This window comes from Orycteropus afer, unplaced genomic scaffold (genome assembly GCF_000298275.1).
Source record: "Orycteropus afer afer isolate SDZICR_OR568_19922 unplaced genomic scaffold, OryAfe1.0 scaffold00043, whole genome shotgun sequence".
NCBI classification, from domain to species: domain Eukaryota; kingdom Metazoa; phylum Chordata; class Mammalia; order Tubulidentata; family Orycteropodidae; genus Orycteropus; species Orycteropus afer.
Window position 1 is genome coordinate 1,033,095 of NW_006921630.1, and position 22,322 is coordinate 1,055,416.

Consider the following 22,322-nt stretch of genomic DNA (forward strand, 5'->3'; position numbering starts at 1 on the left):
AAGATGGGGCATTTTGGACTATCTATCATAAAGCATATCATAATAGGCACTCTATCCTAGTGTAGTGGCTAAGGCACTTGATTGCTAACCAGAAGGCTGGCAGTTCAAACCCACCAGCCACTCCTCGGAAGGAAGATGGGGCAATGTACTTCCATAGTGATACTGCCTCGGAAACCCAAGGAGGGGTCGCTATGAGTCGGGTCCGACTCGATGGCACATAACAACAACAACAACATCCTAAATGACTCTACAGAATGCAAGACAAGAAATGTCTAGGCGCCTTTCTGTAACATTTTTTTTTTACATGCCCAATGTGTGAATTTCAGCAACTTCCATAGCAACCTGTATTTCCCTGTAATAGTTTTCTTCGTCCATTTAACTATGGGTTAAATGCCTTACTTTCTTCATGTTTGGTGATGGGGAACAAGCTTGTCTGATTCACCACTACACTCTCCACACCACACACGGTGTGTGGCACACAGCCGACAGGCAGCACTCACATTTCATTGTCTAATTATTCGAAGAAGATGAAAGAGAGAAAATGTAACTCAGCAGTATATAATAATAAGCTTATACTTTACTGTGAAATATCTGATACTTTTTCTACTTAGGATAGCAGGCTACAAGGTGTATGTATTGGGAATATATGATATAACATTTAAAACCTTAACAATTCCCATATGGGTCAAATCAAGTGACTTAAATTATTGAAAGACACAAGGTAACACCAACACACCCAACACTTACTAACAGCTTTGTTTATTATTTAGTTGATTATCTCATTTCTTTCATAATCGTACAGTAATTCTGTTTTAAACAATACTGTTATACCTGAAGTTGGTCACATGATATTCTTTCTTCCTTCTATAGTGGTAGTAAAGTGTTGTGGTTTTCTTTTTTTTTTTCACACTCAGTTTTTTAATAGAACGTTTGAACATCAAGAAGCATGGTTAACTAAAAATAATGAACAGACCAAACTCCATGGGAAATGATTGCACACTTAGTTAAAGGTCTAATACTATGACAATGGTTCATGTACATTCAAGAGGAAACACCTGAGGGCTCATGGAGAGACCCATAGCTGGGACAGTATTGGGGGGGATGTAAGCAACCCTCTTAATATCTGTTTGGTAGTTTGGAAATGTGAGGTTTAATACTGTCTGAGCACCATCATCTCTTACAGTCAGGACAGGTTTCTCCAGGAAGCTTTGGGGAATGTCATCAGGGTGTGTCTTCCTAGAGCAAAAACCCTCCAGCTAATTATATAACCATTCTAAGACTATCCCCTGCCTCATTCATATTGACTCACTTTCTAACCTGAAAGTAAATGGGACCAAGTCATAAGAGGTGTGTGTGTGTGTGTGTGCGAACACACATGACATATTTATGCATGCATACACAGGTGCTGTAAGGAGAAACACAAGAGGAAATGAAGAAGGGAATCATGGGGACACAGAAGACCAAGGTAAAAGGGTCACAGAAAGGAAAAGATAAACAGGATGAAAAGGGGATGGAAGAACTTGCAAGAGTGGGGAAGAAGATAGGAGAAAGGGAAATAGTATGTCTAAAATAAAAACAGGAGAAAAGGGGGAGATCTTCATGCCACTCCTTGCCCTCCCTCCCTGGCTCGTCAGCTCACATCTCACTCACTTCTGGGACAGGAGATAATGGCAGCCTCACCATCCTTCCACTCTAAGTCAGGACTTGAATAAAAGGATGGTAAAAGAGTACCAGCAGCAAAGCTAGCTCTTCCCTTGGCCCTGCCCATTTAGTTGCCAACTGCCTATAGCATATTCACCCCTGTTAATGGTGAGGTTGAGATGGAAAATGTGTTCCTGGAGGCATTTTCACTGAGTCCCCTACCATGAACCAGGGGCTGGAAATCTGAGTTTTCTGCTCGCCATGGCTCTGGAAGTAGAATAATTTGTCAGACCAGTGCATTATAGAGTGCACAGTAAATCTTTCAATCTTTCTGTGGAAAAAAGGCAGAGAGGAAAGTGAGCCTACCTGTGCTTTCAGCCCAGGGCTGACACCTATGGCAGGTTATCACAGACGGTCATTCCCAGTCCCCAGTGGGGAAGGTAGAACTGGTAGTCTCAAAGGGTGCTCCAGCTCCAGAAGGTAAAATGTACATTGTGCCTCCTCCCTCTTCCACTGCGCAGTGGGCACATCTCTACCATGGAGGCTTTGGGAAAGGTAATGCTCTCTGGGCAGCTCTCAAGTGAAGTTTAGCTGGCACAGCTGCATGCTACAGGCAATGGAGAAATGCCTACTGAGGTTTGCAGAGTGGTTAAAATCCTGTGTTCTGCAGTCCAATAGCCTGAATTATTATCATAGCTCAGTCATATAGTAGGTGAGGGATTTGAGACAAGTTGCATAACCTCTCTGCCTCAATTTTCTCCTCTTTGGAATGGAGATAAGATGAGCACTTCCACCGGGGATTATGAGAATTCAGATAGAGCAGTGCTTAGAGCACTTAGAGCAGTGCTTGGCACACAGTAAGCACTCAATATATTTGATCTGCCATTATTACTATTAAAAAAAAAAAAAAATCAGTACAGCTCAATGATTGGCATTATAGATCCTGTGCTTCCTTCCTGACTTTTCTCACATGCTTCCCATGAAGAGCACTGGTCAGAGGTAAGGGGCCACTTGCTGCAAGTGCATGTTTAGGTCTCTGGGGTACTGGGACAGAAGACACCCTTGCTGGCAAGGCTGACGTGGGTTTGCAGTGCTCTTTCTGAAAGGCTGGGCTTCCTGTAACATGACCATACTCTGGGTAGAACCAATACCCCAGCCATTAACTGCTCACCTACCAAAATTCTCCTCTACTCCCAGCAACTAGGTGGGCAGCAACCATGGTGGACTCCTCCTGCTGATGGTCACCAAGGGAAAGGGTTGGCAAAATTAGCAACATAATTATGCAAGTGTTACAAGGGAGAAAATGGACAGAAATTTTGTATGTATGTGTGTATGTATGTGTGATCGGTAATAGCTACAGTTCACTAAAACACTGACATGGAGGTACTCAACCCCTCCTGGACCAGAGCAGATATCAACAAACCTTATCTGCCCAGGGTAAGAGGCATGGGACTAAAGTGAATCCAGGTGCTTGGCTATATATTCGTGGTCTGGAGAAGTTTATCCAAAGGAGGCACAGGAGTTTTGTTTTGTTTTTCTTTTTTTCTAAACTATAAGCTCTACTTCTTTTCCAGTACATCTTCTCCTAACTAGTCTTCCAGGTAGACTGCTCTGCAGGTACATTTAACAGGCAGCATTTTACTATCTTTCAAAGATCATCTTGTTCCAGGAGATTTAATGGGTAACATTTTATTGGCTCTCAAAGATCATATTGTTATGAGGAGAGGGCAGAGATCTCCAGGGGGAGATTTAATTACAGTCCTATCTAGAAACATTAAAAAAAAAATGCCATTGAGTTGATTCTGATTCACGATGGCCCCATGTGTACCAGAGTATAGACTGTGCTTCATAGGGTTTTCAATGGCTGATCTTTTAGCCATATATCACCAGTCCTTTCTTCCTAGGTGCCTCTGGGTGGTCTCAAACTGCCAACCTTTCTGTTAGCAGGCAAGGGCAATAACTGTTGGCACCACTCAAAACTGTCTCGAAGCATGAAAGAACCTACAAACCTAGGGGGCCCACTGGGGAAAAAATGGAGCCTAGTTCCCCTGTGAGGTATGGAGATGGTAATAGGAAGACCTCAGAGAAAGCTTGAGGCCTAGTCAGGGAGCCACTTTCCCCAACTTTCTTATTTTCTTTTCTGTGAGCTAGGTTGACTCAGAGAGTGAGATGCTTCCTAAGGAATGCCTGAGGCAGGTCTCACAATTTTCTAGTCACATCTCAGTCCCCATTTTCGATGGGCTCAGTTAACTCAGTGAGCATGAGGTGTGTCAACCTGATTACCTTTCATTGGAAGTAGAGTGCTCACTTGAGCATTTTGATGAACCTTGGGTGGCATACTGGGTAAGACATTTGGCTGCTAAGCAGAAGGTCAACAGTTCAAACCCATCAGCTGCTCTGCAAGGAAGATGAGGCAATCTACTTCCATAAAGATTTACAGCCATGGAAACTCAATGGGAGTTGCTATGACTTGGAATCAACTTGATGGCAATGGGTTTCATTTTGGCTTTCTTGGAAAAAGAAATGAACAAACAAATCAACTGCAAAACTGCCCCCAAAGAAACCTCCTAAAGAAAGATGATGCTGCATGAAGCCACTAGCTGGCAGGTTGACTGACAATGCAGATGGAGATCATCATACCAAAGAAGTCCTCTAGGGAGCAAGTGTCACTTTCTGCCTGATTGAGATGTTGCCTTCGGAGGTTTTAATGTTCCATTTTAAAACATTAAAAATCCACAGTCCAACCCAGGTGCCCTTTCCTCTCTCTTGCTTTACTTTGGCAGCCACTCACTGGCATCATGGTACTAGATGTCTTTGCTGTCCCCATAGTCGTTGTAGGGGATGCTCAGGGTCTGTTCCTCACATGTCTTCCTGAGGTCCCGGCTGAGCTCTGACCAATCAAGTCCATACGGCTTGATCTCACTATAGCGGCAACCCAGGTACTTGAGTGAGCTGCGTCGCAAACTTATCTTGGGTTCCTGGAGGAGTCCATTGCACCAGCTGCTGAGATCCCCAAGCTGGGAAAGGATGAGGCCTGCTTTCCTGTGGGTCAAATGTGGAGGATAGGTATGTTAAAGAAGAGGACACTTGAAAAGAGAAATAGCCACTCGAAACATTGGAGTTCAAGCTCAGTCAGTCACCTCAAAAGAAAGTCCTGGTGATCTACTGAAAAATCAGTCACTGAAAACTTTACAGAACACAGTTGTACTCTGATACACATGGGTTACCATGAATTGGAATTGACTCAATGGTAACTGGTTTTAATGTGAGACTTTAAACTTCAAGAAGCCAGTACCTTGGCCTGTCTTGCTTACTGTTCTATCATTGACATTTACTACAGTGGGTACTCCATAAATATCTGTCAAGTGAATGAATGAGTGAGTGAATAAGTGAAGAAATTCGCTAATTAATAGGATGGAAATGTAGGTATCAAAAGGAAACAAAGAAACCAAATAAAATAAGGAAAATTAAAGAAGAGATGTAACTTAGAAAATAAATAATATTTTAGTGGGAATTCACATCCACTTTAAATCATAGGAGTTTCCAGGTTTGAAAGACAAATCTAGTCTTCTGTAAAGCCAGTTATTTTTCATCGCTGAATGATGATTAATGTGTTTAACTGAATGATTACCCTTTTCAAAGCTATTTCTGAACTGAGTAGAAGCAGCAGACATATGTAAATGAAGGGGATATAAAAGTGGCCCATTATGCATGTATTGAGGTAATTATAGTGTAGTCAGGGTGAGGACAACACTGCCCTCAGGCCACAGTGACACAAGGCCACTCTGAGGGAAATTGTGTCTCTCACTGAACTCATCCCCTTATTAACCTGCAGGTGAGCTCACCCTCCCTTCCTCCACCAGTCTTGGAAAGTCACCAGGCCACTGTTTTTAAGCCCCAATCAGAAGAGAGGGAAAAGGAGGCAATGAGAGGGCACCTGAGCCATTGTAGGTTCCTGAGAGGGAAAGAAGCAGAGTGGTGCAAGTTTCCACACACTGGAAAGAGGCACCTCTCTCAGCTGAAAATAGAGAGCATGAGAGATTCTGACAAATAGCTTACTGAAAGGAGTTCTAACCACAACCTCACTGGTGTATCACTCTTTTTAGTGCCCATCACTGGTCTCACAGAGAGGGGCCACCTGCAGGCCAACTCCCAGATCTCAGCAGACTTGATTGACAAAATTTAACTATCCATGACCCATGGGACGTAGAGTGCTAATCTACATTTTCCACCTCCAGGGTTTATTGAGGAATCCTGTTGGTGCAGTGGTTACCAGCCCCAGCCCCAGAGACCCCTCAGGACATATGTGTCCCACTAATTGTTTCAAAATCCATTACCTCAAAAAATTTTTTTTTTGTTTCATTCAAAGTGCCTTCCATTTCTGAAAACACATGGTTTGAACAAAAAATACAAAGAAGAAAATAATTCAGTCTTGAACGGGTTAAGATGCATGAAAGCGCAGACTGTCTACACTCAGCTGTGTTTCTTCAAAGACCTAAGAGACCATAGACCCATGAAGGAAGTGTCTATTTTTTAAAAAAACTCATTTAAGCCTGCAAAATACTAGTCTGGAAAATTCAAGGAGCCCTATTCCTTACAGTATGTATCAACTGCTAAGCTCACTTCTCAACAGAAGAACCATTTCTTTTCTAGTTTGATGAACAATTCCTTCCAGAAACTAAAAATTTCTGCACCTCATTTAGAATGAGCTTTAAAGAACACTAACAACATTCATTTCATTCCTCTTCTGTCCTGGCAATGCCTGTCACCAAGGGATGATATCACTGAATTCCTAAGAGGGCATGCTTAGGGAGGGGTGGAGCTGATGGTGAGGGAAAGATGTTGAGCTTCAACAGCAAAGACAATAGGCTGAGGGTGGTGTGAAGTCATCAGAGGAGCAGTTACATTTTCTCCAACTTCAGTGGTGGGTGAGAGGTAGGTCTTCAAACTGGTTCCATCTGATTCAACTTCTTGCTGGGAATTTGACTTTCTATCTAGGTGTAAAGGCAAATTCTCAGCAGGAGGTTGAAATGGATTGAACTGGTTTGAAGCCCTAGTCAGAGTAAATCAAACAGAAACTCCACCTGCTGACTAAATAGTATCTTATGTGGATGCTCTGTCCTCTCCCTATCAGCTTCTGCTGTTTGGCCAAGAAGGCTTTCCAAAAGTCGTCATCAACATCAACAGGGATGGTGACCTTTCTTCTTAATACTATACGTCATTGGTTGTTGACAAATTCTTGAGGGGGAGTGAAGGAAGAGTGAGAGACAGCATCTACATTATCCTCCAGGGATAAATAAAGGAACACGTCCTAACCATTCAAGAGAATGGATTTAATTAGCCTACGTAGTCTTCGTTGCTGCTTTCATTGCTAATTTTTTAAAATAATAATTTGAATCTGCACTTGATCATCCCAGAGCCTGCAGCCTTCTTCTTTCTTAGAACAGTGCAACAGATGTCATTCTTAAAATATTTCAACCTTCAACTAAATCTGGAGGCCTCAATAAATTTTAATGACATTGGATTTGACTGAAATGAGGGGATTTTTTCTGCTTGGTCACAAGAAGTATGTACTCTGCAGACACTTTTATATTAACTTTCACAACAAAGTGGGCCAACATATCTCAAGGAAGAAGATTCTACCTTTCTTTCCTGTGATTCTCCCTGAGAACCATGATACTTCTACATTTTTTTCCCCTAAATTATAGCTTTGAAGACCACTGTTGTTGTCGTATGCTGTTGAGCCCATCCTGATTCATTGTGACTCTCTGTAACAGAGTAGAAGTCCCCTGTTGAGTTTCCTAGGCTGTAATTTTTATGGGAGCAGATCACCAGGTCTCTTCTCCCATGGAGGTGCTGGTGGGTTTGAATGGCCAAACTTTCTTTGGGTTCTCAGCTGAGTGGTTAAACACTGAACCACCACAGCTCCTTTGAAGACTAGTGGTTCACATGAAAGACCTTTCTGAGATGAGAGTTTTGGGAAGAAAAAGTATGGTGAGCATAAGGCCTTACTTTACAGTGCATGCCTCACTTTACAGTGCATGCCTCATTTATTCCCATGCTCATTTTCTTCAAGAACCAATCTTCATTCTGAGTCTTGAGTCACAAGACACAAATCGTAAAATCAATCCAAATACCCCTGGAAATCAATGATATGTGCAATGTTAGTACTATTCCAAAATTGCCATTTATGTTTCATGACAAAGAGCTGTTACATGGACATTTAATTATGTCAGAAAGACCATGGAAGGGAAGGTGGGATGTGAGAGAGATCAGGAAAGAATGAAGAGAGGGTGAAGAGGAGAAGAGAGTTGGGGGGGCCGGTGATATTAGGTGTAAGTAATAATAAGGTAAGACTAAAAAACTCACTGCCATTGAGTCGGATTCGACTCATAAGGACCCCTCCTTTCATTTCTGAGGTGGTATCACTATGGAAGTAAATTGCCCAACCTTCCTTCCAAGGAGTGGCTGGTGGGTTTGAACCCTGGCTTTCTGGTTAGCAGTCAAATGCTTTAGGCACTATGCCACCAGAGCTCCTAATAAGGTAAGAAGTAGTAATAAAGTAAGGAGTAAAGAGAATATTTCTTAATATATATGTTTTCTAACCTAACTTTGCTTCTTATGTAAACTGAGACAAAACACATTTTAAATCCCTTCCATAATTCTCTGTGTTCAGGTATATAATGACATCTTTTTGTCCAAAGATTACCACCTTTTATAAACAGCAGGAAATAATTTATGAAATGCAGAAGGTCTTTTCTGGCCTTACAAGTGAAATCCCTTTATTTCAGAAAGTTAACTATAAATCTCCTCAAAAGTAAGAAAATATGGGGAAATATCCTGACTAATGGTCATCCAGGGAAGTTTATCATTGCAGATAACAACAGGCACACTGAAACTGAGTCTCCCTCCATTTAGTCAGAGATGGATGGATGGATGGATGGATGGATGGATGGATGGGTGGGATGACTTCTGGGTGACACTTTCAGCTATGCTGTTTGGAGTACAAGAATTCTTTAAGTGCCAGAAGATTCTACAGTGTTAATATTTTTTCTAATTCTCACAGCCCTTGTCCTAATTTTTTTTTCTTCTCATTTTCCTGTGAGATCCTAAATAATTTGAGGGCATATAGGTGCCAACATTTCATGTGAAAATTCTCTATCTGAAAATTTTCGTATTTCTGGGGAAGTCTGTTTTTTCAAAGCAGCAATATACAGCCATTATGAATGGAGAAAAATGTGATAGCTCTTTATCCTCTTGTCATTCCTCTCTTTCCAATAACTCTACCAGGGCTGCAAAACTGAAAAGCAGTGGGTTCTGAGTATTAGGAATTTGTAGCCTTGAGACCGGGGGTGGGGTCGGTGATGGGAACTTGCAAACTCTGCCTTTCTAAATTTGGGTGAGATAAAGTTCAAGTAGGTTGTTAGCTACACCATGTAAACTCACTGCTGTCCAGTCAATCCTGACTCATAGTGACCCCTCCTTGGGTTTACGAGGCAGTATCACTACAGACGTAGATTGCCCAACCTTCCTTCCGAGGAGTGGCTGGTGGGTTTTAACCGCCAGTCTTCTGGTTAGCAGTCAAATGCCTTAGGGACTATGCCATCAGCGCTCCCACCCTATGTAGTCTTTCAAAAGAATGTGCAGATTTAGTTCAAAGTGTGTCAACACTGAAGGAGTGCTGGTGTCATAGTGGCTAAAGCATTCGGTTGCAAACCAAGAGATCGCTGGTTTGAAACTACAAGCTGCCCCATAGGAGAAAGATGTGGCAGTCTGCTTCCATAAAATTTTCAGCACCTTGAAAATCCTATGAGGCAGTTCTACTCTGTCCCAAATGACAGACTCTAGATCAACTCTCTCTATGGCAGTGGGTTTGGGTATCTGCATAATATGTATAACATATCCAAAGTACATATGCCATAAAAATTTTATGATAACCTCTTTAATGAAATTCCTAATTATCTTCACAAGACAAAGTTTTTGGCTCCTAGAATTTGAATGCTGTATCAGCATGATAAAGAGGGGAGAAATAGGTCAAGAGCAAAGTTTTTTCCAAATTTCAGAAAAGGCATTCATGACTTAATTACTTAAATACTGCTTACCCAGAACTAATCTTCATGAACTGAGCTGTCTAAAATCACAGGATTTATTTCTTTCCTCCAAGCACCTAAGCTCAACCAGGACATCTGCAAATTCATGTATGGATGCAGTATGATAATGTGAAACTCCAAAAAAATCAAACTCCCTGCCACTCATAGTGACCCCCACTCTCCAAGGCTTCCAAGGTTTCCAAGGCTGTAAATCTTTACAAAGGCAGACTGCCTCATCTTTTTTCTGCAGAGTGGCTAGTGGGTTTGAACCACCAACCTTCTTGCTAGTAGCCAAATGCCTTAACCACTACACTACCACAGCACCTTTTATGATAGTGTAGAAGGTATCAAATTTCTTTAAAAGAAACAATGCAATTTGTTGAGTAACCAATTGCCACTGAGCCACTTTCAACTCATGATGACCCCATGATTTGCAGAGTAGAACTGTGCTCTTCAGGGTTTTCATGGCTATGACCCTTTGGAAGCAGGTTGCCAGGTCTTTCTTCTAAGGCACCTCAGAATGGGTTCAAATTATCAACCCCTTTTGGTCATATCTCAGTGCTTAACTGTTTGTATCACCCAAGGACTCCATATACCTGGGGCCTAATTCATCTTCACACCTCCAGGTGAATTCTCCAAAACTCTCATAGTGCTGGTTATAATGGTAGAGGACTCGATGTAAGGTGGGGGAACCCAGATCCAGGAGAGTATTGTAAGCAGTTTGTTGCTCCTTCCCACTGGTATAGCCATTGAAGAGATTGTAGATCTTATCTGCTATTTCTGAGGAGGAAAGGAAAGACAAATAAATAAATAAGATATGTATATATATATATATATATATATATATATATATATATATATATACACACACACACACACACACGTGTGTGTGTGTGTGTACATATATAATGTTACTTAGAGTATACTGAACCTGGAGCCTGAAGAAAGTGGTTGAAGTAATTCACTTTACTTCTGAATCACTGGCCTTCAGTTTTCTCTCCTGTTATATGAAAGCCTGGGACAAGAATACCTCTAAGGTCAATTTCAGCTATAATAGGTTTCCTCTATCAGGTTTCCTAAAAATATAGAGCCAGAGGCAAAAGCTCACAAAGAATGACAAAAAAAGGTAATGAGGCAAATAAGAGTGAGAGTAAACATACAAGACTGCATTATGGAGTGGCCAAACCTTTCTGACAAGCTGACTGCTACATTTTGCAGGAGAGGATGTATGAAGCTACTGGATTCCCCCTAGCTCATCCAGGGGGCAAAAGGAGGAAGGTCTTAACGTCAACTCCCATCCACTTTTGGTCCCCATGAAGCATTTACTCCCATGCAGTTGTGGGCTGCATATGCTTGGGTACCAACTGGCTCACACAAAGACAACAGGGAAGCCCTGGGCAGCAGGTGACAGAGAGTTGGCTTGGGGATTAGGTGAGTGCTATGAGGCCAGGCCTGAGTAACATAAAGGACCACAAGCCTATTAGCCTGGAACAGAAGACTCAAAGCCAAAGCAACTTGACTCAAAGCCATTCATTGCTAAGAGAGAACTTGCTGTTGTTAGGTGCCATCAAGTCAATTTCGATGCATAGTAGCCTCATATGACAGAAAACCCTATCAGGTTTTCTAAGCTATAATCTTTATGGGAGCAAATGGTCATGTTCTTCTCCTGAGGAGCCACTGGGTGGGTTAGAAGATCTATCTTTCTGTTAGCAACCTAATTATTGTGCTACCAAAACTCCTTTTAGAGTGAACTTAGTGACATTGAAAAGTGGCAATGATTTTGTGAAGCTTGACATTTTTTTTTTCCTATGAAGCTCAAAGCTCTTTATCATTAAACATTTTCTCATTATACCTCTCAGGAAGAAGATGTGTTTATATATCTCCCCTAAATATTTGAGAATGGAAATCTGGAGAGAAATGGTTTGTCTCAAACTCAATGTTAATTCTGGAGATGAAGAAATTGAGTCTATAGTTTCCCAATCCTGAAGTTTACTCACCTGACCCTTGCTTTGCTTAAAGCATAGCAACCTGATTCTTTGCCCCAATTCCAAGTGTATTCAGAGTTGACAGAGCCATCATTGTAGGAGATTCTCAGGTTAAAATGAATAAAATTTCTACCTCTATCCAGCCTAGATAGTGCAATTATTTTGTTACTTTTCTACCTTGCTCAATTTCTTAGGAGGACAGATGTCAGGTTTTACTTGCCTATATGTCCTGACTGGCAGCAAAATATAGGAGATCAAAAAAGTTTAGCTAAATGAATGGAACTCATGACTTTGGGAGCAATTTTAATCTGCATTGGGGAAGGGTTTCTCAGTGCTATTTCTCCAAGCGAGGTTATACTAACTCTTTTAACAACCAGACTCTTATAGCTGACACCTTTAGCTGCATTAAAAATAATTGCAGCTTGTAAATCCATTTAGATTTTCAGGTTGTTCAAACTCCTTTTCTGGGATTAAGAGTTTAAGAGACAGTGATTTAGAAAATAAAGATTTATTTCATGCCCAGTTATTTGTCAAAGACTCGTAGAATCCAAGAACTTTATATATATGAGTTCCAATCATACATATATGAGTTCCAATCATCACAAAACTACTGAAAGATAGGTATGAATGTTGCTGCTTTAAAAATGAGGACATGCAGAGAGTCCAGGTGGCCTGTCCAAGGTCAGATCAGCAGATTAGGACAGAGTCAAGATTTAAAACCATTGGAAGCGGGAAGAAGCCAGGGCTGATGGCCAGATCCAGGTAAGGGGAGGAAGAGCCCCTACCCAAGGTAGGAAGCAGGAGGAAGCCAGGGCCGACAGCCAGATCCAGGTAAGGGGAGGGAGGGCCCCCACCCAGGCAGGAAGCAGAAAGCCAGGGCTGGAGGCCGAAACAGGTAGGGGGAAGGCCAGAAAGTGGGTGGAGAAGTTTGAAACACCTAAGGGAGATGAACTTGTCTGTCAGTTTGTCATACTGTGGTGGCTTGTGTGTTGCTGTGATGCTGGAGACTGTGCCATTGGTGTTTCAAATGCCAGCAGGGTTGCCCATGGTAGACAGGTTTCAGTGGAGCTTCCACACTGAGACAGAGTCAGAAGAAGGAAGAGTCCATCCATTTCTCAAAGAATTGGCCAGGGAAAACCTTATAAATAGCAAAAAAAACACTGTCTGATACATTACTGGACAATTTTATGAATAGCCCTGAAACACTGTCCTATACAGTGCAAGATGAGGCCTTCAGGTCAGAAGACACTCAAAATAGGACTGGGAAAGAGCTGCCTTATCAGAGTAGAACTGAACTTAATGATATGGATAAAGCAATGCTTTTGGGACCTCCATTTGCTGACATGGCACAACTCAAACTGAAGAGAAAAAGGTGAAAACATCTATTAATAATTGGAACATGGAATGCACAAAGTATGAATCTAGGAAAATTGGAAGTTGTCAGAAATGAAATGGAATGTATAAGATTGATATCCTAGGCATTAGTGAGCTGAAATGGACAGGTTTTGGCCATTCTGAATCAGACAATCAAATGATCTACTATGCTGGGAATGACAAATTGAAGAGGAATGAAGCAGCATTCATCATCACAAAGGATGTTTCAAGATCTATCCTGAAAAACAATGCTGTCAGTGATAGGATAATATCCATATGCCCACAAGCTAAAGGCTGGTTAATACTACTATTATTCAAATTTACGCACCAACCACCAAAGCCAAAGATGAGGAAAAGATTTTTATCAACTTCTGCAGTCTGAAATTGACTGAACATGCAATCAAGATGTACTGATTATCACTGATGATTGGAATGCAAAAGTTGGAAACAAAGAAGAATCATAGATAGCTGGAAAATTTGGCGTTGGTGATAGAAACAATGCTGGAGATCGCATGATAGAATTTTGCAAGAACAGTGACTTATTCATTGTAAACACCTTTTTTCAACAACACAAACAGCAGCTATACATGTGGACTTCACCAGATGGAGTGCACAGCAATCAGACTGTGGCAAGAGATCATGGATAAGCTCAATAACTTCAGCTAAAACAAGGCCAGGAGCTGATTGTTGAACAGACCATCAACTGCTCATATGTAAGTTCAACTTGAAGTTGAAGACAATTAAAACAAGTCCACAAGAGCCAAATTATGACCTTTATTATAAACCTCCTGAATTTAGAGACTATCTAAAAAACAGATTTGATGCATTGAACACCAATGACCCAATGACCGAAAACCAGAGGAATTGTGGGATGACATCAAGAACATCATCCATGAAGAAAGAAAAAGGTCTTTAAAAAGACAAGAAAGGAAGAAAAGACCAAAATGGCTGTCAGAAGGGACTCTGAAACTTGTTTTTGAATGGAGAGTAGCTAAAGCAAATGGAAGAAATGACAAGATAAAAGAGCTGAACAGAAGATTTCAAAGAGCAGCTTAAGAAGACAAAGTCAATTATTATAATGAAATGTGCAAAGAGCTGGAGTTAGAAAAAATATGCTCGATATTTCTCAAGCTGAAAGAATTGAGGAAAAAATTTAAGCCTTGATTGCAATGTTGAAAGATTCTATGGGCGAAATATTGAATGATGAAGGAAACAACAAAAGAAGATGAAGGAATACAGAGTCACTGTACCAAAAAGAATTGGTTGATGTTTATCTATTTCAGGAGGTGGCATATGATCAAGAACCAATGGTACTGAAAGAAGAAGTTGAAGCTACACTGAAGGAAGTGGCAAAAACAAGGCTCCAGGAATTGATGGGATACACATTGAGATGTTTCAACAAGCATATGCCACACTAGAGATGCTCACTCGGCTATGCCTGGAGATTTGGAAGACAGCTACCTGGCCAACTGACTGGAAGAGATCCATATTTATACCCATTCCAAAGAAAGGTGATCCCACAGAAAGTGGAAATTATTAAACAATATCATTAATATCACACACAAGTAAAACCTTACTGAAGATAATTCAGAAATGGCTGCAGCAGTATATTGACAGAGGACTTCCAGAAGTGCAAGCTGGATTCAGAAGAGGATGTGGAAAGATGGATATCATAGCTGATGTCAGATGGATCTTGGCTGAAAGCAAAAAATACCAGAAAGATGTTGTTGTTGTTGTTGTGATGTGCCGTCGAGTCAGACCCAACTCATAGCGACCCCCCCACACACACACCTTGGGTTTCCGAGGTGGTATCACTATGGAAGTAGATTGCCCAACCTTCCTTCTGAGGAGTGGCTGGTGGGTTTGAACCACCAGCCTTCTGGTTAACAGTCAAGTGCCTTAAGCACTATGCTACCAGAGCTCCCAGGAAGATGTTAACCTGTGTTTTATTGACCATTTCAGAGTCTCTTCTGACAGCCGTTTTGGTCTTTTTTGACATTTGATTGTGTCAATCATAACAAATTATGGATAACATTGAAAAGAATAGGAATTCCAGAACACTTAATTGTACTCATGAGGAACCTGTACATAGACCAGGAGGCTGTCATTTGAACAGAACAAGGGGATACTGCATAGTTTAAAGTCAAGAATGAAGTGTGTTAGGATTGTATCCTTTCACCATACTTATTCAATCTATACACTGAGCACATAAATAATCTAAGAAGCTGGATTATATGAAGAAGTACATGGCATCAGGATTGGAGGAAGAATCATTAACAACCTGCGATACGCTGATGACACAACTTTGCTTGCTGAAAGTGAGGATGACTTGAAACACTTACTGGTGAAGATTGAAGAATACAGTCAGCAGTGTGGATTACACCTCAATATAAAGAAAACAAAAATCTTACAACTGGACCAGTAAGCAGCATCATGATAAATGGAGTAAAGATTGAAGTTGTCAAAGACTTCATATTACTTGGTTCTACAATCAACACCAATGGAAGCAGTGGTCAAGATATTAGACAATCTATAGCATTGGGAAAATCAGCTGCAAAAGACCTCTTTCAAGTGCTGAGGAACAAAGATATCTCTTTGAGGACTAAGGTGTGCCTGACACAAGCCATGCTATTTTCAGTTGCCTCATATGCATGTGAGAGCTGGACAATGAATAAGGAAGACTGAAGAAGAGTTGATGCTTTTGAGTTGTGGTGCTGGCAAAGAATGTTGAAAGTATCATGGACTGCTAAAAGAACTAGCAAATCTGTCCTGGAGGAAGTGCAGCCGGAATGCTCCTTGGAAGCAAGAATGGCCAGACTTCGTCTCACCTACTTTGGTATGTTGTAAGAAAAGACCATTTCCTGGAGAAGGATACCATGCTTGGTAAAGTGGAAGGTCAACATAAGAGGGGAAGGCCCTCAACAAGATGGATTGACACAGTGGCTACAATGATTGGCTTAGGTATAGCAGAGATCATGGAGCTGGCACAGGACTGGAGCTGGCACAGAACTGGGCAGTGTTTCACTCTGCTGTACATCGGGTTGCTATGAGTCAGAGATGACTCAATGGCACCTAACAACTAACAACATCTGCCATTGCTATTTTGCATTGATGCTCACAGGTTGGTGATGTTTAACCAATTTAAGCCATGGGAGGCAGAGCCTTAAGGGTAGTAAACCTGGAGTGACTATCTCTAGTAGAAGACATTGACTTAATTGGTTGAACAATATATAGAAGCAGAAGAGAGTCCCATTAGGTGGGCCAAGAGTCTGTCATTTCTAGAGTTGAGATATAAGTAAGCAGGGGACTATTCCAAGAGCTGTGTTGTGTTTGATGGGAGATAGGAAGTGTTTGCTGAAAGAAGGACAAGTGGAGGAAAAATAGTGAGCAGAGCAGAGTATTGGTAGGGAGGTTTGGGCTTCCTTTTCCCATCCTGCACTGATATCCATCTGTTCTAACTTCTAGTGGTATGAAATAACAGCCCAGATCCTTGCCCTGGTTGTGAAAAACTCCATTGAGGAACAGTGATGGCTGCGAAGGTGTCTCCTGACATATTTATCATTCTCATATCACAACAGTAATGCACAGTTAGAAGAGAGTGATGCATCCCATTAGCAGCAACATATGTGCCTGAAACCAAGTGGGATAGACCTAGGTTCCACCACAAGTCTCTTAAAATCAAGATAGTCTAACCCCCAGGTGTGCTTAAGAGCCTACATCAGTAAAGAGGATGCTATATGCAGCAAGAGCCACGTACCAGGCTCCTAGAGCATGAGTCTTTCTGGCTACTCACGTCTCCACTGAGAGAAGTTAGAGATACTGTATATTGTGTGGAAGCTGGAACCTGTGTAAGATAGAAACCTGTCAGAGAAGGAAAATGAAAATATTTTCCACTAAAATGAGAGACAGAGAAAGTGGAAAACTTGGTAAGACCTAGAAAAAAAAAAAAGGCAGTCCTGTTGAGTTTCTGTTCTCATAGGTTTCACTGTATTATTTCACTAGCCTTCATTGCATCTCATGAATTCACTAACTCAAAGAATGGAAATTAATATAAGGTATTTTTAGTTCTCATTTCACCCAGCTTTTAGCTTCAAAGACAGCCTGTGCTATCCAAAAGAGAAATCTGTCTTTTCTCTCTTAACAAGTATAATGTTCAGAAGTAGGTAAAATGAAGTTAAAAAGATGTCAAGGAGATTGTATCCATAATCTCATCACAAAAAAAGGAAAAATGAATTATTAGAAGGAAGCCAAGATCTTTCCGGCAGCAGAATACATTAATAGGGTTGGAATTGACACCGTCAGCCCCAGGGGTACCATTAAAAACAAACTGATTTGGCCTTTACCACAGTAGCTGTGTGGTCTTGGACCAGAGTTACTTAATTTCTTTGGGTTTTAGTTTCCTTGTCTATTCAATGATGATTAATAATACACACTTTTGAAGAATAAGAATTTTCTGAGAATAAAAGTGATACTAAGTGTAAAACCCTTCTTTAGCACAGTGTCAGGACATAGTAAGCCACAATTTTAAGTAGTTTGGCAGTTATGTAATGATGTAATTTGGCAATTATGTACTGATGTAGTCATCTTTCATTTCGTGATCTGATATGTCATCATCCATTTACACAGAATATTGACTTTTGCATAATGACTCGGTCTTTGGAACTTAACCATGTCAATAACTGAGGAGTGGGTGTCATCATCTACTGTGAACACAACCTCCTTTCATGACTCCTATACATCTTACTGCTATTCTACCTGTTCTTCAGTCTTATGGGAACCCCAAGTTCTTTGGCTTTTCCATCTCTCTAGGCTTAATTCTTGCATTTATTTCCTTCCCTGCCTAACTTAATCAATATGGACCATTGTTAGCCCTGTCAACTAGTTTGCTCTCTCTTCTGCTTTTTCTCTGCCTTCACCTAGGATGCTGAGGTCTGAAGAGGAACAATTACAAGGTGTTGTACCAGATGATTCTTCTCTTCTCCCCTCAGCATTCTGTATATAGCCATCTACAGCATTTTTCATTATATATGATAAGGCTAATACTACTTTTCTTTCTCTCATAGTCTACTGGTCCACATCTAATAAATTAGCAAATTCTTTTGGCTTTATCATCAAAATATGTTCAGGATTGAATCATTTTTCACCACCTCTACCACTATCACCTCACATACCACGAGGTCTCATGTACTTTTGGTATGTTATCAGGAGGGACCAGTAACTGAAGAAGGACATTATGCTTCCTTAAAGTAGAGGATTAGCAAAAAAAGAGGAAGACTCTCAACAAGATGGACTGACACAGAGGCTGAGACAATGGGCTCAAACATAGCAATAATTGTGATGATGGTGCAATGTTTCATTCAGTTGCACATAGGGTCATTATGAGTTAGAAACAACTCAACAGTACCTAATAACAAAAACCACTATCATCAAGGGCAGTGCTGGCTCAGTGGTAGAATTCTCCCTTTCTAGGCAGACAACATGGGTTCAATTCCCAGCCAATGCTCTTCAAATGCACCAATCACTTATCTGTCAATAGGGACTTGCTTGGTGTTGCTACGATGCTGAACAGGTTTCAGTGGAGCTTCCAGACTAAGATGGACTAGAAAGAAAGGCTTGATGATCTACTTCTGAGAATTAGCCAATGAAAACCCTGATTACAAAAACACTATCATCTTAGTCTAAAACAACATCACCTCTCCTCTATATTGTCATAGCCTTCTAACTGGTCTCCCCATTTCCATCTGTTAGTTTGGTTTTTTTGGATTAAGGGGTTTTAAAATTAGGGTGCCTGGTACTTCTAAAAGGGGCTGGTTCAAGTTTAAACCTGACTCCATCTTGTATCTTTGAATACACAATTTTGCAGATCATGTTTTTTTTTTTTCCTTAGAACAGTTAACCTTTGTGTAGGCTTAATAATGCAGTCAAGAAATTTTCTTTCACATTAACTTAGCTTTAGAAGCAAGTTGTCTAGTATCACATAATTGTATTTAGGTGGCAAAGCTCACTGAAACACTTGAAACTTGTTCAGTAGAAAATTAATGAGCATGTTCTGTTTCTAAAACTCCAGAGACCTTATAATCATAGCTCACTGATCTTGTGATTGTCTTAGCAAGATATCTATTTTTCTATTCTTCATAATATTTGAGCAAATACTGCTCTCTTATAAGCCATAAATAGGCTACCAATGTCAAAAGTACACCATGTGAAACACAGGGAGGGAGTAAAATAAAACCCATTGTGTAAAATACTCTACCATCTGTTCTCAGAAAATTCGTCATGTAAGCAGCTTGTGACTGCCTTCTGACCCCTTGCAAGATGCATTGCATCCAATCATCATAAATCACATATACTTTGCAAACCAATCATGGCAAAATCATCCCTTCCAGATAGCTGGCCCTCAACTACCTTACCTCACCTCACCAAGCACCTAATATTGTAATATTGTAACCTAAGTTCCTTGTCTTACTGAATAAATATGGCTATGTGACTCTAGCACAGTAGAGTACTTGTTAGATTCCTCTCTATACTGTGTTTCCACAATTCACAAACTACATTACACTCAATAAAATTCTTTGATTTTTCACTTTTAATAGACTCAGAAATTTTACTTTTTGAAATTTCTTGGTGTCAGATATGTGGGCTCCAAAGGCATATTATATTCAGCAGCCTCCAAGACATCAAGAATTCAGGTTTTCAGTACAAGCTGAGGTGCTTGGTCTCTCCATCTCCACACTTCTTGGGAGATGTCTCAGGTAAATAAGCTCTCATATTTGAACTCCACTCCTTCACACTGAAATTCTCTGAGTTTATTGAAGATTTTGTTTCCTGTTTATGCACTAGCAAACTTTTTTTTTTTTTTTTTTCTGTCTGCTCTCTTACAGATGTCTTGGTCTGGGATGATGATTTTAAAATTTCTCTTAAGCTAGATTGTGTGCACATTGGTGAGGGTTGCTACAAGGAATCTCAAGAGTCTTTTGACTGAGTCTCTGAGAAACCAAACACAACACATCACTATTGCTGTCTGACTCTTTGTGTATACATTTGGGTAGGAACACCAAATCTAGCTGAAAGAAAAAAAAAAAAAAAAGCAGGTAATGCCAATTTTCAGGAGGATGTGACAGCTCCTGACCTGTTTTGTGACATTTGCAGGGGGAAATGGCAAGTCCTGACCTACTTTGCAAAAAACTTTGACATAAACCAGTCTATTTGAAAAGTGCATTGAAAAAGGGGTAAATTGTTTATTTTGATTGATATAACAAAGCTTAAGGCAAAAAAAAAAGGTTATGAAAATATAATAATTTCCTACCTCAAATGGTATTATCAAATTAGATGATAATATTTATTCAAAAAACTTACTTTATTGGTTTAATGATAAATAAGTGCTTATATAAATTAAAAGTTATAATATTCCCAGAAACTAATAACAACATTTTAAAACTATTTACGTCAATCTTAAAAGCAAAATCTTAAAGACAAAATTTTAGTAAGTAACTTAATCTAGCTATTACATTACATATCTTTTATTTGAAGAGAAAAAATAGTTTTTATTAATTCCAAAATGAGCATAAATACAAGGCTGATGGGACTAAGGACATTTAGACTGTCATATGACAGCATTCTCAGTCCCCAACACTGAGAACACCCAAAGCAAGACAAAAGTGAACACGGGATAAAGCTAAACTATTTACCAAGAAATTACTAGGAACTAAAAGGAAAGTCTTTAATTATATCTTGTTTTTCAAAACAACTACACTTCTCTCTACTAAATGAATACACTTTTTTAAGGCATAAATAATGTGGATATTAATGAGATCTAAAATAAGGTCTGAAAACACTGTTTCTAACGTTGCATTGAGAATATAACAAATAATGAAAATTAGGATAAAAATATAGACTACCTTAGCAAATGGTACTTCAATAATTATGTTTTGTAATATATAAGCTTAATTTGCAAGATTTTTAAGTGACTTACTACTATCAAATTAAATTAATAGCTATTTATTATAATTAAACATTATAGGCTTTTGGTTTTCATGCTACAGAGAAAAGATATCATGACATTTAACTTTAGGAATGAATGTTAATTTTTGTAATCAAAAAGGTTGTACTAAAGGAGACATGTAACAAAAACAAGAAATTTAAAAGGTTTATTAAAAAATAATTTATTTAGTAGAGTCAAAGTTCTTATTTACTACAACTAGAAGTTTAATAGGGAGTTCTGGTGGTGCAGTGTCTAAGACATTTGACTGCTAACCAGAAGGCTGGTGGTTCAAACCCAGATGCTCCTCGGAAGAAAGCCTGGGCAATCTACTTCCGTAGAGATACCACCTCAGAAACCTAATTTATGAAATATTTTAAAAGCTTTAATATCAGTAACAAAGAACTGAATTTCTTGCTGTTAAGATTAGAATTTTTTTTAATAATTAATAAGTTAAAGAGTTAGTTTTATTCTCTAACTAACTTACTGCCGTTGAGTTGGTTCTAACTCATAACAACCTCTCATTGGGTTTCTGAGGCAGTATCTCTACAGAAATAGATTGCCCAGTCTTCCTTCCAAGGAGTGGCTGGTGGGTTTGAACTGCCAGCCTTCTGGTTAGCATTCAAATGCCTTGGGCACTACACCAACAGAGGTCCTACAATCTATTTCAAAGGCAAAGTTTCAATAAGAACGAATTCCTATATATAAAAGGCCATAAAATGTTATAATAGTAACAAAATTTGCTCAATTTTGATAGTCTTGTTTCCTCAGTTTACTGTTTACTCTATGTAGCTTGCCTAGTAGACAGTTCTATGCTAAGGTTATACTGACTTTTATGCTAAGCAATCAAACAGTTGGGCTTTAGAAAAAAATAAATAAATAAAATAAATAAATAATAACTAATTTTTTATCTTTAAAATCTTTAGAAAATAGTATTACTTCTCAGTGACCTATGATAAACTCCTGACAATTTTCAAACTTCCTGAAATCCACAAAAGGTTTGTTTCTGTTTTATATAAAGAATAATGTTAAAAATGTTCATTAAATGTATGTTATTAAAACAGGAGAAGTACTGAATTTTCTTCAAATTAAAATTTGTATGTCAATGTTTGCCTAATATTATGCAATAAATACATAACATTATGTCATAATTTTTATTATTATTTTTTTTTTATTAGGATTTGGGTGAAGATTTACAGAGTAAATTCACTTTTCATACAGCAGTTCACATATACTTTGTCTCATGTCATTGAC

The 22,322-nt window shown here is 39.6% G+C and overlaps 1 protein-coding gene across 1 annotated transcript in view; it reads right to left on the reverse strand.

Annotated features, from left to right (window-relative positions):
* Positions 1 to 4,445: 4,445 nt before the first annotated feature.
* Positions 4,446 to 22,322, reverse strand: part of ASTN1 (astrotactin 1) — a 500,284-nt gene continuing 482,407 nt past the window's right edge. Inside the window, exons 22-23 of the mRNA XM_007937608.2 lie at positions 10,328 to 10,511; positions 4,446 to 4,683 (exon numbers count right to left, since the gene is read on the reverse strand). Of these exons, the coding sequence (XP_007935799.1) occupies positions 4,446 to 4,683; positions 10,328 to 10,511 (422 nt within the window). The remainder of the gene's footprint in view (positions 4,684 to 10,327; positions 10,512 to 22,322) is intronic.